This window comes from Lutjanus erythropterus, chromosome 20 (assembly GCF_056507025.1).
Source record: "Lutjanus erythropterus isolate fLutEry1 chromosome 20, fLutEry1.hap2, whole genome shotgun sequence".
NCBI lineage: Eukaryota > Metazoa > Chordata > Actinopteri > Lutjaniformes > Lutjanidae > Lutjanus > Lutjanus erythropterus.
This window is the reverse complement of record NC_139336.1, coordinates 18472107-18487034: the sequence shown is the minus strand read 5'-3', so window position 1 is coordinate 18487034 and position 14928 is coordinate 18472107. Positions and strand designations below refer to the sequence as shown.

Sequence of the window (14928 nt, the reverse complement as noted above, 5' to 3'; positions counted from 1 at the left end):
ATATAGACCAATGTCAGGCTGGTAATATCAGTTGACCAATATCTCAGTCAGGCTCTGCTTCAATTATATTTGAGAGAAAGCAAACATCTCTATGGCCCATATGTCTAAAATTAAGTAACTAAGACCAAAACAATCCAGATGAATAAACATCACTACAGGTGGAGGGAAAAAAATATTATATTTAATTTTGGTGTGAACGGTGTCATTAAACTTTGAACTCGAATAGCCTTTGAGGCAGGTGATAAAAATAGGTAATTCAACCAAAAGTGCTGAATGTACCCGAGAAACTCAGCCAGTTTACTGCCCTCTGCCTGACACAAAGCATTCATCAGGTAAAGCGTTCAGTTCCTGAGGCTGGGAGGATGAAAAGCCACTATGCCTTTGTCATGAATGAGTAAATGAGCACGTGAAAAAAGCCACACAGGTACAACGTGGTGATAAACTGTACTGGTATGCCTTCGAAAGTGTCACACGTATGCGGATATACTCACACGGTTATGATGTGCAATAATGTCACCTGTCATTTATGTAATGGGTAAGTAGGTGGCACCGATTATCATGCATTAAGGCGAATACCACCAGATCACACAGCACTATCTACAACACTCTTACTGCCCATGTTTGTGAAGTATCATTTTAAGAAACATGAAGGGCAGACAGCCAGATTGCCACGCAGCACTGCAGATTTTGCTTGAAAATAAAAGATAGCACGGGTAATCCCGTATATTGTGTGCAACATGCGCACATTATCCGAAATGTCAGGAGCATCACACGCATTGTTTTTGTCCGGAGTCAGCTGAGTTCATGAGCCTGACTGAACCGGGCTTTAACTTACCCGACTGAACCAGATGCTGAGCTGAGTCTCTGACAGCACGGCGAAGTAAAACCTCTGGGAGCTGGGCTGGATGTGGAAGGGCTCCTCTTCACTTCTCAGCGGACAAAGCAGCCTCCGGGGCCAGCCGGTGAGAAAATACATGACGGCAAACTCACTCCGGTTCGACACTCCAAACAGTATCGCAATGCCAGATCGTCGGTGCCCCGTATTCCTCCCACAGTGCTTTTAATCCAACTGAGTCATGGGTGCGATTTCCGAAAATAAAAATAGAACTTTAAGTATGCAGTCCAGCGTAAACACTGGTCAGGCTATCAATCTACGGACGCCGTAGAGGAAGATCCCAGCAGCCGATGGGGCTACACAGCTAGCCGTGGGCTAGCATTGGCTCTCCAACTTGAAGCTAATGAGCTGTCCAAAGCAACGACAAACCGAAAACAAAAGCAGCCAGGCCCGCAGGGACACCATTCAGCACCGAACAGCGCACTGCGGCTGACAAACGGGTCGATTAACTGTCGTTCCCGCCGCCGTGTCAATTCCAACGGTGTCTGGACCAGCGGTGTTTAATAACGGTTAAGCGTCTACTTTTCACTCCTCTGTGCTTCGTCGTCGCCATCTTTACAAGAATCTGCCCGTCTCAAAGCTGATTGGCGAGGATGGAGACGTTTGCGTAGTGTTGACATCTGACGTCACCCCTCCGTTATGTGAAACCATTGGTTGAAACGTAGCTGCGTTGAAGGCAACATGGCTCGATGCTGACATCTGGTGGTAGAAAGCAAACCCTGCAGGAAAAACACGTATGAGCAATATCCACTATCACAGTACGCATCCAAACTGCAAGCAGTGCAACTGATCGTGAAAAGAAATAAATAAATTAACTGATTAAAATAAATCAAATTTAAAATAATAGTAATCATTCATTTATGTAACATTTTTCAAAATAGAGTTACAAAGTGCTGTACATACACAAAACAGAGCAAAGAAATAAAATAATATAAAAAGAAAGTGTTAGTTTGCAAGGCAGGCACTACAGGGTCAACTTCAAATGTAAAATAAAACAAAAACTAAAAGTAAAAATCTAAAATCTAAAAACTTAACTAAAAAAAGCACCCTACTTAGTCAGCAGAACCTCATGATTAAGTTGGACATAACAGAAATTGATGTGCAAATTCTCTTTAATAAATGGCATTAAATTTACACTGACTGGCACCATTTAAAAATATATTTATTCCTGCCACCACTGACAGATTATGAGACAACATGCCCTTGGCACAGACATGTGAAAGACCCCCTCACTCCACATTTAAGAGGAGCACACTCATATTGAAAGAGACACGGTGTCTCTTTGTAGTTGTGTGATTGATTTTCACAAAGAAATGTTAACTGTCACTTCAAACAGATGCTCTGGCCCTCTGACACCTTGGGCCCCCTGGGCCTGTGCTAAGTAGGCCCCATCAGTAATCCCTCCATGCATGTCACACAAACCATGTTCTGGATAAATAGCTAAAATTATCAAAACAAGCTGTCTAAGAACTAGTGCACATATGTGAACTCGGTGATGTTTTCCTCTTAACGTTTGCAGAATTGTTCTAATGATCCTTCATTTCCAAACCACACTACTATTAGTGTTAAGAGAAAGATGAGGTCATTGTTACAAATTAATGTTTTCCAATGCAACATCCAAGACAGTCACGAGAAATTAAGGATTAAAGACCAGAATTAACCATTCTGTACTGTCTTAGGTATCATGAATTGTCACACGTTATCTTTTTTTTTTTTTTTTTAATAATTGTATTTATTCATTATTTTAGAAGTGAAAAACTAGATAAGAGTGATAGGATGCTGGAATCTGTGGTACACTTTTCAGACCAGCAGGTGGCGGCACTACCGTTAGAAACCAAGAAGAGAAAAACGTAGAAGAAGAAAAAAAAAAATCATTTGTACCGAGTAGAGCAAACTAGCCGATCAATGCTGGAGCACTACACCAGTGTTGTATTCCCCATTTCATACAGGTTGATAGATTTATTAAGTTGTTCTAAAACTACCGGTAACGTTATTTAGGAAAAAAAATAAAAATAAACTCATACTTCAGTAGGTGGCGGTACAACACGTATAGTTTGGTAACTGCCAGAGAGGGAAGTGGAAGAAGAAGAAAAACACGAAGCAGCACCAGCAGAAGCATGGCCGCTGACATGAGATTACCAACTATTCGAAAAGCAGTATCTCTATCCGGTTCTGCTTTTGACCGAAAAGATCTGGTGGTTCCCGGCGATGTTATCACTTCAGACACTGGTTTCATGAGGTGAGTAGTGGCTGTTTGACCGGTGCTGTGATCAGCTGCTGTCTGTGGTGGCCTCACCATGTTGGAAGGAAATCAATGAAAAGGGTCCTGATGATCAGTGGTATTGGTTCTTGTATTGCTATATTGCCTTTAAAGCTTATTGTTAAAAGTTACTCCCAGTTACAGTTAATGCCCAGTAAAAAAAAAAAAGAGAAATAATCACTTGGGGAAAAATCAATAGATAGCTCAATAGATAGATGGTGACATGACCATAGTCAGCAGAGGCACCAAATCAAATCAAATGGCTTTGTTGGCATGAACAAAAATATGTTGTTGCCAAAGCAGTTTACACAAAATTCCATATTACATGCATATAAACAAATATTGCACTAACTTTAAGTTGCCTCCCTAAGAGGGCATTTGATTGTTCTCCCAAATTAACCTAATAGTGTTTGTTTAACTGTACCATTTATGTAGATTTAGACCCTGTTGAGGCTGACATAAAATATCTAATGTAAGTGAAATTTTTATAGGAACTCTGAACAGGAGCAAAATTATAATTGTTTCGTCACTATTATCATAATTGCAGAAATACCCTGTCTGTCATGATTTTATTGTAGGGGCATATCGCCCATCCTTAATTCTCATTTTATCATTTTCATTGAAAAACATACCGAAATGATTATGGTGTGATTTTTGCATTTACCTGTACCAAACAAAGATCTTTCTTAAGTATGTAGAATATGATGGGATGGCCAGAAATCAATGCAGTACAACAATATTTAATTTAAAATGGTATTTTCACACACTTCTAGCCTTTAACAAACATTGCGCCTCCTGCAGTTTTAAAAATGCAGTAGGACATGTTGCGATTTCGATTAATAGTTCAACCCAACTGTGTTGTCTGTGAACACTTTCTGGTGGGTCATAGTTAAGTCAGCTTTTTCTGCTGTGTTGCTGTTTGGCTGTGTTCCTCATTGTCACTGCTATACACCAATTATCCTCAGGGGTCATGGTACCTATGTTGATGAAGACAAACTGACGGCTTCAGTTGCTGGAGAGGTGCAGAGAGTAGACAAGCTGATCTGTGTTAGACCGCTTAAGACCAGGTACGTAATTAAATTGAATTTCCTTAACATTTACAGTCAAAGTCAAGTGGGCATGGAAGTGCTGAACTGACGTGTGCACAGAGGTTAATGGGTTTATGTGCTCTTGTTTTTGAGTAAATTATAATCGTTGTTGTTGAATTGCAGGTTCAACGGTGAGGTTGGAGACGTGGTCGTTGGCAGAATCACAGAGGTAAGGCACTGACTTTTTAATATGTGATGTCTGACATTTTAAACGTATACCAAAACTATATGGTTACAATAGGTGTTGGGAAGGTTAGTTTTGAAATGTAATAGATTACTAGTTACTCTGTTAAAACTTACATTTAAACCAGGCAGTTTAAACTTAACAACTTTATTTTATGTGACATGTTTTGGTTACATTAACTTACCTGTAGATGTTGCCACAGGTTTGACATCAGGCATTTCAAACAATCTATTTTTACACTGTACAGTAATGTTCAGTAATGTCAGAGTGTTGGGGAGAATAGTGTTCTACTGAAATTTGTCCCAATGGCTTTTCTGACCCACATTGTCCACACCTGCATGGCAAAAAGATGTAAAGCAACAAAATGTTAAATTCTCTATATTAAGCTTTTTACTGAAAATAATATATTTGCATGTAATGCCTTTGTAATCATCAGCATTTTGATGAGTAACTAAGAGATTGCAGTTTATTTACAGGCAGGTAGTTACTCCTGAGCTCTGATTACTGTTGTCATTTTTGATAGGAAGAAAGTTTTCCTTTTACTGTGTGTAGGTTCAGCAGAAACGGTGGAAAGTGGAGACAAACTCTCGGCTGGACTCTGTCCTTTTATTGTCTTCAGTCAATCTGCCTGGAGGAGAGCTGGTATGTATGAAACTGATAGCTGAACTAGTATTATCCCATAGGATGGGGAAGTTTGTTAAAATCCAACTTTTATTTATTGCTTAAAGTGGTTTCTATTTTTAGAGGAGACGATCAGCAGAAGACGAGCTCACCATGAGAGAATACCTTCAGGAGGGCGATCTCATCAGTGTAAGTCACAGTTTATTATAACCTTTCATTGGCTGCTCTGTCTTATTATTCTCACTTATGATGTTGTTGTTGCTCTTTCCCTGTGCTTCCAGGCAGAGGTGCAGTCCGTCTTCTCGGATGGAGCCCTATCACTTCACACCCGAAGTTTAAAGTATGGAAAGGTAAGTTATGCCAGTGTACACAAGTAGTGATTTTACTCCTTGATAATAACATTACATTCTTGCTTTACATGATGCAGCTTCAATTATGTCACAGAACAAAGTAATACTTTATTGTCTTTCCTTATTTGACTATCTTAACTTGTTTCTATTTTCTCTGACCATCAGTTGGGTCAAGGAGTGCTGGTACAGCTTTCTCCATCTCTGATCAAGAGGCAGAAAACACATTTCCACAACCTGCCATGTGGTGCATCCATCATCCTCGGGAATAACGGCTTTGTGTGGTTGTATCCCACACCGGAAAGACAGGAGGAGGAGGCTGGGGGTTTCTACACCAGCCTAGAGGTGGGAACAGAACCCACAAAGAGCAGAAGACACACTTTATATGAAGAAGTTAACAGTGAAGTTTGGATGTAGGAATAGAAATGTTATTAAAATACTGACATCCTCAGTTTGTCTCAGAAATGCACCTGTGTCGTTCAATATCCAAGCAATCTGCAAAGAGGGCTAATGTGGTTTTAGTTGACTGGAATCTACTGTACCTAAATTGTATGTCTATGTGTACATGTTGAACTCACTTGTTTGTGCGTCTTTGTCTCTTCCCTTTCAGCCTGTCAGTCTGGCAGATCGAGAGGTGATTTCCCGGTTGAGAAACTGCCTTCTGGCTTTGGCTGCACACAAGGTCCTTTTGTACGACACCAGCGTTCTCTATTGCTATGAATCTTCGGTTCAACACCAGGTAGGAAGCAGACAGATAAAAATGTCATGCACTGTAAAAAACAAACAAACACTTATGTCAGTTTTCTGCAGCAAGTGATTGTTTTTGAATTGCACTCACTGTCTCACAAATGGCAATGAAAAGATAAAAAAAGTGTCTGAGATGTATTGTGCCATCTGGTGGCCATATTGAAAACCTACAGAAGTGATTGATTGCAGCTCACAACTTTGTAACACAGTGTGGAACACACATAGTTGATTTCATTGCTCTTTTGGGCGGGGAACTGATGACTTAATCACTAATGCTTCTCATAAATACGGCTTATATAATATTGGTATATTAGCTCATATGCTATTAATATATTGCTGTTAACACATCTACGTGGCACACTTCATTGTTTGTGTGGATCTTAATTTCCAAATGTTTTTCTCTTGCTAATAACTCGAGGTAACCAAACCCAACCCAGCTGTTTTATGGGTTACTGAGCAGTCTGCTCTTAAGCTGCAACTTGTCGTACACTGAAGCAGACATTATTGCTAAAAACTGTGTCTATGGTTTGACTTAGTAACAAAAAACAAAAGTATATTCACTATTAATGCTAAAATAATCCGAAAGTGTGAGAGCAAATCTACATTATGCGTCGTTCTGCTGGTTTGTTTTTATTGAGGAATTTATGCCAGTAAAACTTTTAATATATAAATATTGTTTATCCATGCAATATTTGTGGTGTTTAAGTCAGACATTTTTCACTGATATATAATTATCTGCTTTTTGTTGTCTCTTTAGGTCAAGGACATCCTGAAACCAGAAGTGATGGAGGAGATTATAATGTTGACGCAACAGAAGCTGTTGGAACAGGAAGGTTAAAGAGCACAAAGCCTAACTGTGACCGCGTCGCAAAAGCGAGATCCCATCAAGCGGCGATGTCAGGGACTGACCACCTGTATCAGAGGACTGAACCGGCCTTTTTTCAAAGCACCCTCCCTACTGTGACAGTCTGTTGAACAGCTCTAGGTGTATTTTATCTAACATAATGACTGATTATTGTTGGGTAACTTTTTGAATTGTGTAACATTCAGACATCACAAGAGCAGCTGTTGTTAATCTTTACAGAGGATAGAGGTATAATGTATGGTGTTATACAAAAACTGTTTTATATAATACATTTTCTATCATTTTTGGTACTTCTCAGTGTGGCGTGTCTTGTTGAATAATGATGAAACAAAGAAAAAACATGTCTGGAAACGTATGTCTTCATAAAGGGTTTTAGTTCATATGTTAAAGCAATCCTTTCCAATCAGAAATAACTATATTGCAGAATTGTGGCACATCATCCAAATGTTTATTTTTGTGAGAGACTGTCAACACTTATTAAATACTGAATGAACTAATCTGGTGAAATTGGTAAGTCCAACCAGAATATTTTTTTAATACATTGATTATATCAGTTTGTTATCTGTGGATGCCTGTATGAATAAAAAGATCTTGTAAGTCATGAAAATGTGAAACATTCTCAAGATAATGAGTTAAGTATTTGAAAATAATGTGCTAGTATCTCAAAATAATGACTTGGGGGGTCTGACTTACTGATATTATGAAGCAAAAAAAAATCCAGTATTTATTGATGGATTTATTCCTATATATGTGTGTGTGTGTGTGTGTGTGTGTGTGTGTGTGTGTGTGTGTGTGTGTGTGTGTGTACAAAAATTCAAAAAGACACCAGGGCTATAAATAATAGCTAACAAAACACACAAATAGAAGAACTTGAATTAAGAAAGGAATCTAATATACATGAAGTGCCTATGAAATGTAAAACAGATGCATTATCTTCTGTAAGAACAATATCAGACAACATATAGGGCCAATACAGATATAGACCAATATAGCCATGCTAGGCCAATATTTGGCTGATGATTGGCCGACCGGTATATTGGTCTAGCTCTGCTTAGTAGCTTGACAAACTGTATCAAAAATAATAACTTAGTATCTCAAAATAATGACTTTAACAAAGTTTGTCATGTTGAAGCACTTGTTATTTTGACATATTCAATATTTTGAGAAAGGTTCTTATTATCTTGATATACCAGGTCATTATTTTGAGATACTAACTCATTCTGAAACAGTAAGTCATTATTTGAGAAAGTTTCACATTATAATGACTTACAGACTTTACTTAAATATCACACCGGCGTCCATAGTTGTTAGTGTACATAATGAAAAAAGGCCCTCAGTATACTTTACAGTATCATCATCGTATTACATATGATTCCCACATTTTTTTTTTTACAAGATGTGAGGTGGGGGTCCAGAGAACAAAATGAAGCTTTTTCACCCTTTCTAAACACTATCATTTTGTATTTAGTTACCTTTAATAACAGCCAGCAGACAGTAAAAACAAGTAAATCCTGTGAATTGAAAAAGCATGTAGTGTTGTTGTGTTTTCCAGTTATCTTTCCCTCACTGTGTAGTTGCAGTAACTCTGTCCTCCTGCTCTCCCAGCATAATAAAACCTTTGCTCTGGTCCCCTGTATGTACTAGCCCACGCACGCACGTGACGTCACACGTCGCCCCACCCACATATTTCTGTAAACCACCTTGCGTATGGAAGTATGGCGGCACCAGCGACACTACTACTACCACTCGGCCAAAGTTTATTGCTGAGATTTTCACGTGAAAGCGATGAATAAGTACGCGAACCGAGGGGTCGCTAACGAAGAGCTCGCAGACTGCAAACAGAGGAGAGTGTCCGCAGAAAGAGTCGTCGCTGTCCGGCCGGCTGAGTTTCCTCGATCTCTCTTCACCTCCTTGATTGAAGTGCCTTTAGTTCGGGTACCACAGGGGAAGAAACTCCGCAAGACGGGAAGAGTGGACACGGAAGTTTGAAACTAACTCTTGGCTTTGGAAAGACTACCTGCACGACATTAAATCGTGGTGACAAGGGATGTTTTTTCGAGACAGTTAAGTGCACTTGTCCGAACGTGTGAACAGCGACCCAGCAAGATCCAACTGTTGAGTGCTCGATGTGCATTTAAGGGTCTAGCGCTGCTGCATACCACCAGCTAACGTTAGTTAGCTTCCATGGCTACCTCCAACGTTAGCTTGAGGTCGCCTGCTAACCAACAACATACTTGTTTCTATGGCCGTGTAAGTTTCCACGTACACTTGTCTTTTCTCTATAAGTTTGTAACTACAGTGCAAGTTTGGGAAATGTGGTCGAAGTCTGCCATTTTCACTTTAGTGCTTGTTGGTGATGGTTTAAAGGGACAGTTCACCCCCAAATCAAAAGTGCATTTTTTTTCCTCTGGCTTGTAGTGCTATTTTTCCAGTTTGATTTGGTGTGAGATGCTGAGATTTCGAGAGGTAGAGCTGCAGAGCAGTCTACCCTCTCTTGAATATAAGGGAACAAGATGGCACTTGGCTTGTGGTGCTCAAAGTGCCAAAAAATATATTTAAAAAGGTCAGCATTAATGTCTTTCTCCAGAGAGCATGACCTGGTTATACTCAATATAATCCACAGACTGTGGCTGCATCCAAAATGTCATACCAACATATTATTTCTGCTAAAACAGTAAGCAGTTTTTAGTTTGTATGAAACCAATAGTATGCAAGCTGCATACTGTTTCAGAGGAAATATTACTGTATGCAAGCACTGGACACTGCATTGGCATAAATGTCTTGCAATGCAATTGTGAGGACAACAATAGTAACATAACAGGCAAAGACAGACAGTGAACAAGACATCTCTGGTATCATGTTAGAATGGCTTCAATTTAAATTTAGGTAAGGTTTAATTTGCTATGCAGAATATTTTATATCAGTTAGTTTATTGTGGGCATGGGTTGCCACGGTTACGCATCTCCACCTGGCAAGGAGGCTCTCAGGAAGTGATGTGACATGAAAAAAATATGCTACTGTTTATTTATGCAAAAGTATGTTCAATAGTAGACATTTTGGGTATGTAGTATATAGTATTTGATTTCATACGCAGCCCTTGTTGTGAGCAGTTTCTTGTAGGAACTAGGTTCTCTCTATGTTGTAAAGGCTAGTTCCATTATACCGGAAAGAAGGCAGGCATCTATGGGTGATATCTCCAAAAATCAGCTACTTGCACCAAAACAAACTAGACGGATAAATAGCTCTACAGGCTAGAGTAGAAATATGCATTTTGATTTTGGGGTGAACTGTCCCTTTAATGTTTTTGACATTGTGTTAGTAATACAAATAAATTGTCTTGGGACAATAAGATTCATTATAACAGTAATGCTCTGCTGCACCCACAATTTTGTATGTGTTCAAAGTAATTTGTTTTTGTATCAAGCACTTTGTTGTTTATATGCTGTTTAGTTATAACAGGGGAATTGGGTTGTATACAGAAGGAAGCTCAGGGAATGCGGGTATACTGACAATATAGTTAAAGGGCCAGTTCACCACAAAATCAGAAATACATATTTTTTCTCTTACTTGCCATGCTTTTTATCCATCTAAATTGTTTTAATGGGAGTTGCAGTGGTTTAGAGATGTCTAATTTCTATTGCTACAATAGTAGTATAATATTGTATATATTAATCCACAGACCTTGTTGTGAGCAATTTGATGTAGGAACTACTTTCTTTTTATCGAATGCCGGCCATATTACAACACAGAAGGGAGCATGTATCTATTCATGGAGGAGAGGTTACAGCTAAGTCCAGAGATATACTTGCTGTTTAACCATGTGTTTGTGTTTGCGTATGCATACCGTTAATTTCTGAGGACGCGCACAACCATCGCTCCAAATGGACGCAGGATACGGGAGGCAGCCATGAAGCGTAGGGATGCATCAGGGTGCGTATGTGAACGCATAGTTAAAAGCAAGTATATTTCCAGCTTAAGGCAAGGAGGATGCTATTATTGGTTACATCCCATACTGACACAAGCATGGGCATCTTGTCCGTGGGTAGAATCACTTCCTCGGGATATCGCTGTTGAGATGGTGTTTTTTGGTGCACCACAAGCAGAGTCCCATCTAGGTCCATAATATTCAAGAAAATTCAAACATCTCTACAACTGATAACTCCAAAACTCAGAAACTCACACCAAAACAATTTAGATAGATGAAGAGCACTAGGGATATGAGGGAAAATAAGTATATTTGATTTTGGGGTCAAGTGTGTTCAGAAGTGTTATGTGGACTAAAATACTAAACTTGACCCTAAGTCGACATGAGGGGGAGTAGATAATGACTGAATTTTCATTTTTGATTGAACTATCCCTTTAAATCAAACAAGAGCATACTTTTAGCATGTTTAGCACATAGAGAGCTGTTTGTCACAGAAACTTATCAGACATGTTTCAACTCAAGGATGGACATGTTTAACTCATCTCTACTTCATTGTGAGTGTGTTGCAGTCAAAGTGCAGGCCACAATCATTTGTACACTTTTTAAGGTGTCTGAATGCAGTTTTTCCATTTGAAAGAACCAGATTGCACTTAATGAATTGATACTTGATGTTTTTTTCTCTCTAGGTTACTTTGAAATCCCCTTTCATTGACCTGTGAAGCACTCAGGTTCCATTAATGCACGATAAAAGGAGACATTTTGGAGTAAAACGGATCTGCATAGGTGGCCTGCATCATCCATACCCCAGGAGAGGACAGACTGAGGCAGGGAAAGGGACTCCTGTCTTCTCCCAATCCCTTCCCTGCCTGGTGGCCCACTGTTGGACAGTGAGCAACTGAGTCCAGTTTGGAGAGTCCCGGCTGCGGCCTGGCACCCTGCCCTTATGGGGCAGCAGCCGGGGAAGTTTGTAGGGGAACAGAGGAGACCCAGTCTGCCGGCCTTCATCAAAGGTGGGAAGAGAGAGTCTTCACGCCATGGAACGCAGCCCTGTAATGTTTTTGCTGTGCACGGTAAGAATCAATGGTTCTGATAAGAGCTTTGTAAGGTTGGTTTTCATCGACAGCAGATTTGTTTGTTGAACTATTATCAGTTTGTTGTTTAGGCCTGTTTAATAAGAATGTCAGGGGTTAGCATTACAGCCTTTTCAAGCATCAGGTGCCCAACTGTCCCAGGTCAAGAACTACTGAAGCCATTCTGTCTTGTGCTTCCCTTTGTCTGTCTGCCACTTTACTTAATAATGTTATAATGATATAATAATGAATAATGTTATAATGATATGATGAATGTTGCATGTCAGTCACTTTACATGGAGTTATTGTTATTGTGTAGTCATGTGCAAATATGACATGCAAAAGCAGCTGTTGTTTTTTTCATAAGTCAGCGGACTAATTTGCCTAATCTTCATGGGTCTTTGGACTTAAAATCAAAATGCTGACAACAATGAGCTGAAGGAACCTTTTAGCTGAAAAGTATTTCCTGGAGCTAAAAGTTTCAGATACTTGAGGTGGAAAAGCATATTTATGTAATGAAAATGAGTAGAGTGGTCTGACCATTGTATGTATAAGGGAAAAAGGTGGATGGTATTCACAAAAACAAGAATCCAAGATGTCAAAGATGTTACCATGCATAAATAGAAATCACAGGAATGTACAGATCAACATTACTGTGGTTGCATCATTGAGAATGCAGATTGCCAGCAGAACAACAGACTCGCTTGCACAACCTGGAGAAGTTGAAGTGGGTTCATTTCAAAGCATGCAATAATACATTTTAACTGCTTATAATCAAACTTACCACACACCAATAGTATTAATAATATAAGCAGCTCATGAAGCTGCTCTTTGCTGTCAGATTTGCCCCCTGGAGATGGCATGATAAATTTGCACCTTTGACTTGGTCTTTGTTGTGATCGGTTGTCTGCCTCTTGACCAAAACAGAGTATGATTTGTTTTGTAATGCTACACAATCACTTATGCACAGCCACCTTTAATCAAGCACATACTGGGTGATAAGCCTTAACCAGTATGGTGTAATCTTGGCTCACTTGGTGTCTCTGGTATACTAAACTGATCAACAAATGAGGTACTCTCAGTGTAATGAAGCAGTAAGGGTCTTGCAGACTTAGAGTGGTCTGTAGTGGTGCATCCACTAAAAAATAGATGTTTTGAACTGACACACTGACAGAGTAGCAAGTTTCTGTTACCTGTTAAATGTTACAAAACACCAAATCTATGCATCTGTAAAGCCTGTTATTTGAAGTAGCATGCTGTTACATCAACATTTTAACATTACAGTTAACAGAACAAGCATTTTCTCATTAACTTTTGATTTACATTTAATTCCCATTTTCATCTGGAAATTTGTTCACAGCTGTGGTGACAGTAGCACCTCATATTGTAAGTTTAAAAAAAGCTTTTGATTTGTACATTTAGAACTTCTAATAATTATATTTATATTGCCAGTATGATTTAACGTTTCTCATTCAACACTTTATCATTTCCAAAATCCCAGTTACAATTAAACTACTGTGCAGCTGCGTATAAAGTATATCGTATCGTATTGTACTGTGCAGTATTTTATATTATTTCATTGTATTTCATGTTAAAGGAAATGTTTTATACATAATGAATTCTTTAAAAAAAAAAAAAAAGTTCCATAATAATCTTTCACCGTAAAGTCGTTCAAGTGGTCTGAGAGAAAACTAGATTTGTACACCTCTTATTGTTTTCAGGCTTTATAAAATTTAACTGATAACAGGAGATTTTCATCAATCAATCACAGGTTGGTAAGACAGTTTATTATTACTTCTCAGGCCGTCAAATACTGTTACTCAACAATAAACGGTCTCTTTCCAGAATCGCTTACTGGATCTTTAAATGTGAGCTGAGAAAAAATTTGTGTTGGTATGAAAATAACAAAACAAATATTAGATATTCTATTAAAATATTATGAAATATAAAATGCCAAATAGACTGTGGAGGTTTTAAACAAAGAAATACAACCGTTCACCTTCTGAATTCAAGTTTCTCTCTTTTACCAAACTAAGACGACCTTAATTGGCTCGTTAACTCCTCAGAAAACACACTTCATTTAAACTTAACAAAAAAAGTGTAAAACTCACCAAAACTGTCTTTGCAAGTCTGTCCACTCTTCCAACAATCACCAACTCTGGTTTGGTCAAAATAAATCCTCGTGAAAAGAGCATAAAAAGTCTGTTTTCCTCTCACTCGTCTCCCAGCTCAGTGCACTCATGGTCGGCTGAGTGGATGTGTACTGCGCTGCTGGATGAGAGCGCGGTGCAGAGCAGACGCTGTCACTCTGCAGACTATTACATTAGCGAAATAAAAAGACGCCACAAAAATCAGCCACAAAAATCAGCCACAAAAAAGCAATCGGTGAAGGATTCAGCCCATCGTCAATAGACGATATATTCTTCCGATCGTCCAACCCTATTGCAGGGGAAAGTGCACTAAAACTGAGTACTTTGGCCTGAGGATGCTATGGGACAGCTTTAAGCATAGGGCACACAGTAAAAGACGGGTCTGTCCCCATCCGTTCCCCTGCTCTTGGTAAGCCTGTCTTGACCGAATAACAGATTGAGAAGCAATCAGAAACAGGCATTTAAGAACATCACCACATTTGTAATGTCAAGGAGCTTTTGTAATGTGGCAGAGCTCAACATTGCCTCCTCCTGTGTTTGTACAGGATGGTGTGCAGTGTGTACTGCAAAGTGAAGTAAGATATCCTGGACATGGCAGATGATTAAGGCTTCAAGTAACAACTAGTTGCATTAACAATTAATCTGCAGGTTATTTTTTTACACACATTCTGAAATGTACAGCATAACTCAATTTATTTTTCTGTTTGCAACATGTTACTGGCTCAGATAAACACATATATTAGATTGTAAAGTGCATGAAATGATGGAATTATAGA

General features: G+C 39.0%; 3 protein-coding genes across 4 annotated transcripts in view; 2 read left to right on the top strand and 1 right to left on the bottom strand.

Annotated features, from left to right (window-relative positions):
• ric1 (RIC1 homolog, RAB6A GEF complex partner 1) overlaps window positions 1–1486 on the bottom strand; it is a 43396-nt gene extending 41910 nt beyond the window's left edge. Inside the window, exon 1 of the mRNA XM_084746195.1 lies at window positions 836–1486. Coding sequence (XP_084602321.1) covers window positions 836–976 — 141 coding nt within the window. The 5' untranslated portion in view covers window positions 977–1486. The remainder of the gene's footprint in view (window positions 1–835) is intronic.
• A 1416-nt stretch (window positions 1487–2902) lies between these two features.
• exosc2 (exosome component 2) lies at window positions 2903–7308 on the top strand. Its single transcript, XM_084745810.1, has 9 exons — window positions 2903–3134; window positions 4121–4222; window positions 4367–4412; window positions 4980–5069; window positions 5172–5237; window positions 5330–5398; window positions 5564–5740; window positions 6006–6134; window positions 6900–7308. Exons 1-9 carry the CDS (start codon window positions 3013–3015, stop codon window positions 6978–6980), a joined length of 882 nt encoding a protein of 293 aa, XP_084601936.1. The 5' UTR covers window positions 2903–3012; the 3' UTR covers window positions 6981–7308.
• Window positions 7309–7815: 507 nt separating this feature from the next.
• abl1 (abl oncogene 1, non-receptor tyrosine kinase) overlaps window positions 7816–14928 on the top strand; it is a 46420-nt gene continuing 39307 nt past the window's right edge. For both annotated transcript variants that reach the window (XM_084745417.1, XM_084745416.1), the window contains exons 1-2: window positions 7816–9257; window positions 11619–12002. In XM_084745417.1, the coding sequence (XP_084601543.1) occupies window positions 11876–12002 (127 nt within the window). In that variant the 5' untranslated portion in view covers window positions 7816–9257; window positions 11619–11875. The remainder of the gene's footprint in view (window positions 9258–11618; window positions 12003–14928) is intronic.

Coding starts and splice junctions, on each gene's coding strand:
- exosc2 (XM_084745810.1), top strand. CDS start 3,013: ATGGCCGCTGACATGAGATTACCAACTATTCGAAAAGCAGTATCTCTA. Junction 4,413..4,979: donor TCGTTGGCAGAATCACAGAG/GTAAGGCACTGA, acceptor TACTGTGTGTAG/GTTCAGCAGAAACGGTGGAA. Junction 5,741..6,005: donor GTTTCTACACCAGCCTAGAG/GTGGGAACAGAA, acceptor CTTCCCTTTCAG/CCTGTCAGTCTGGCAGATCG.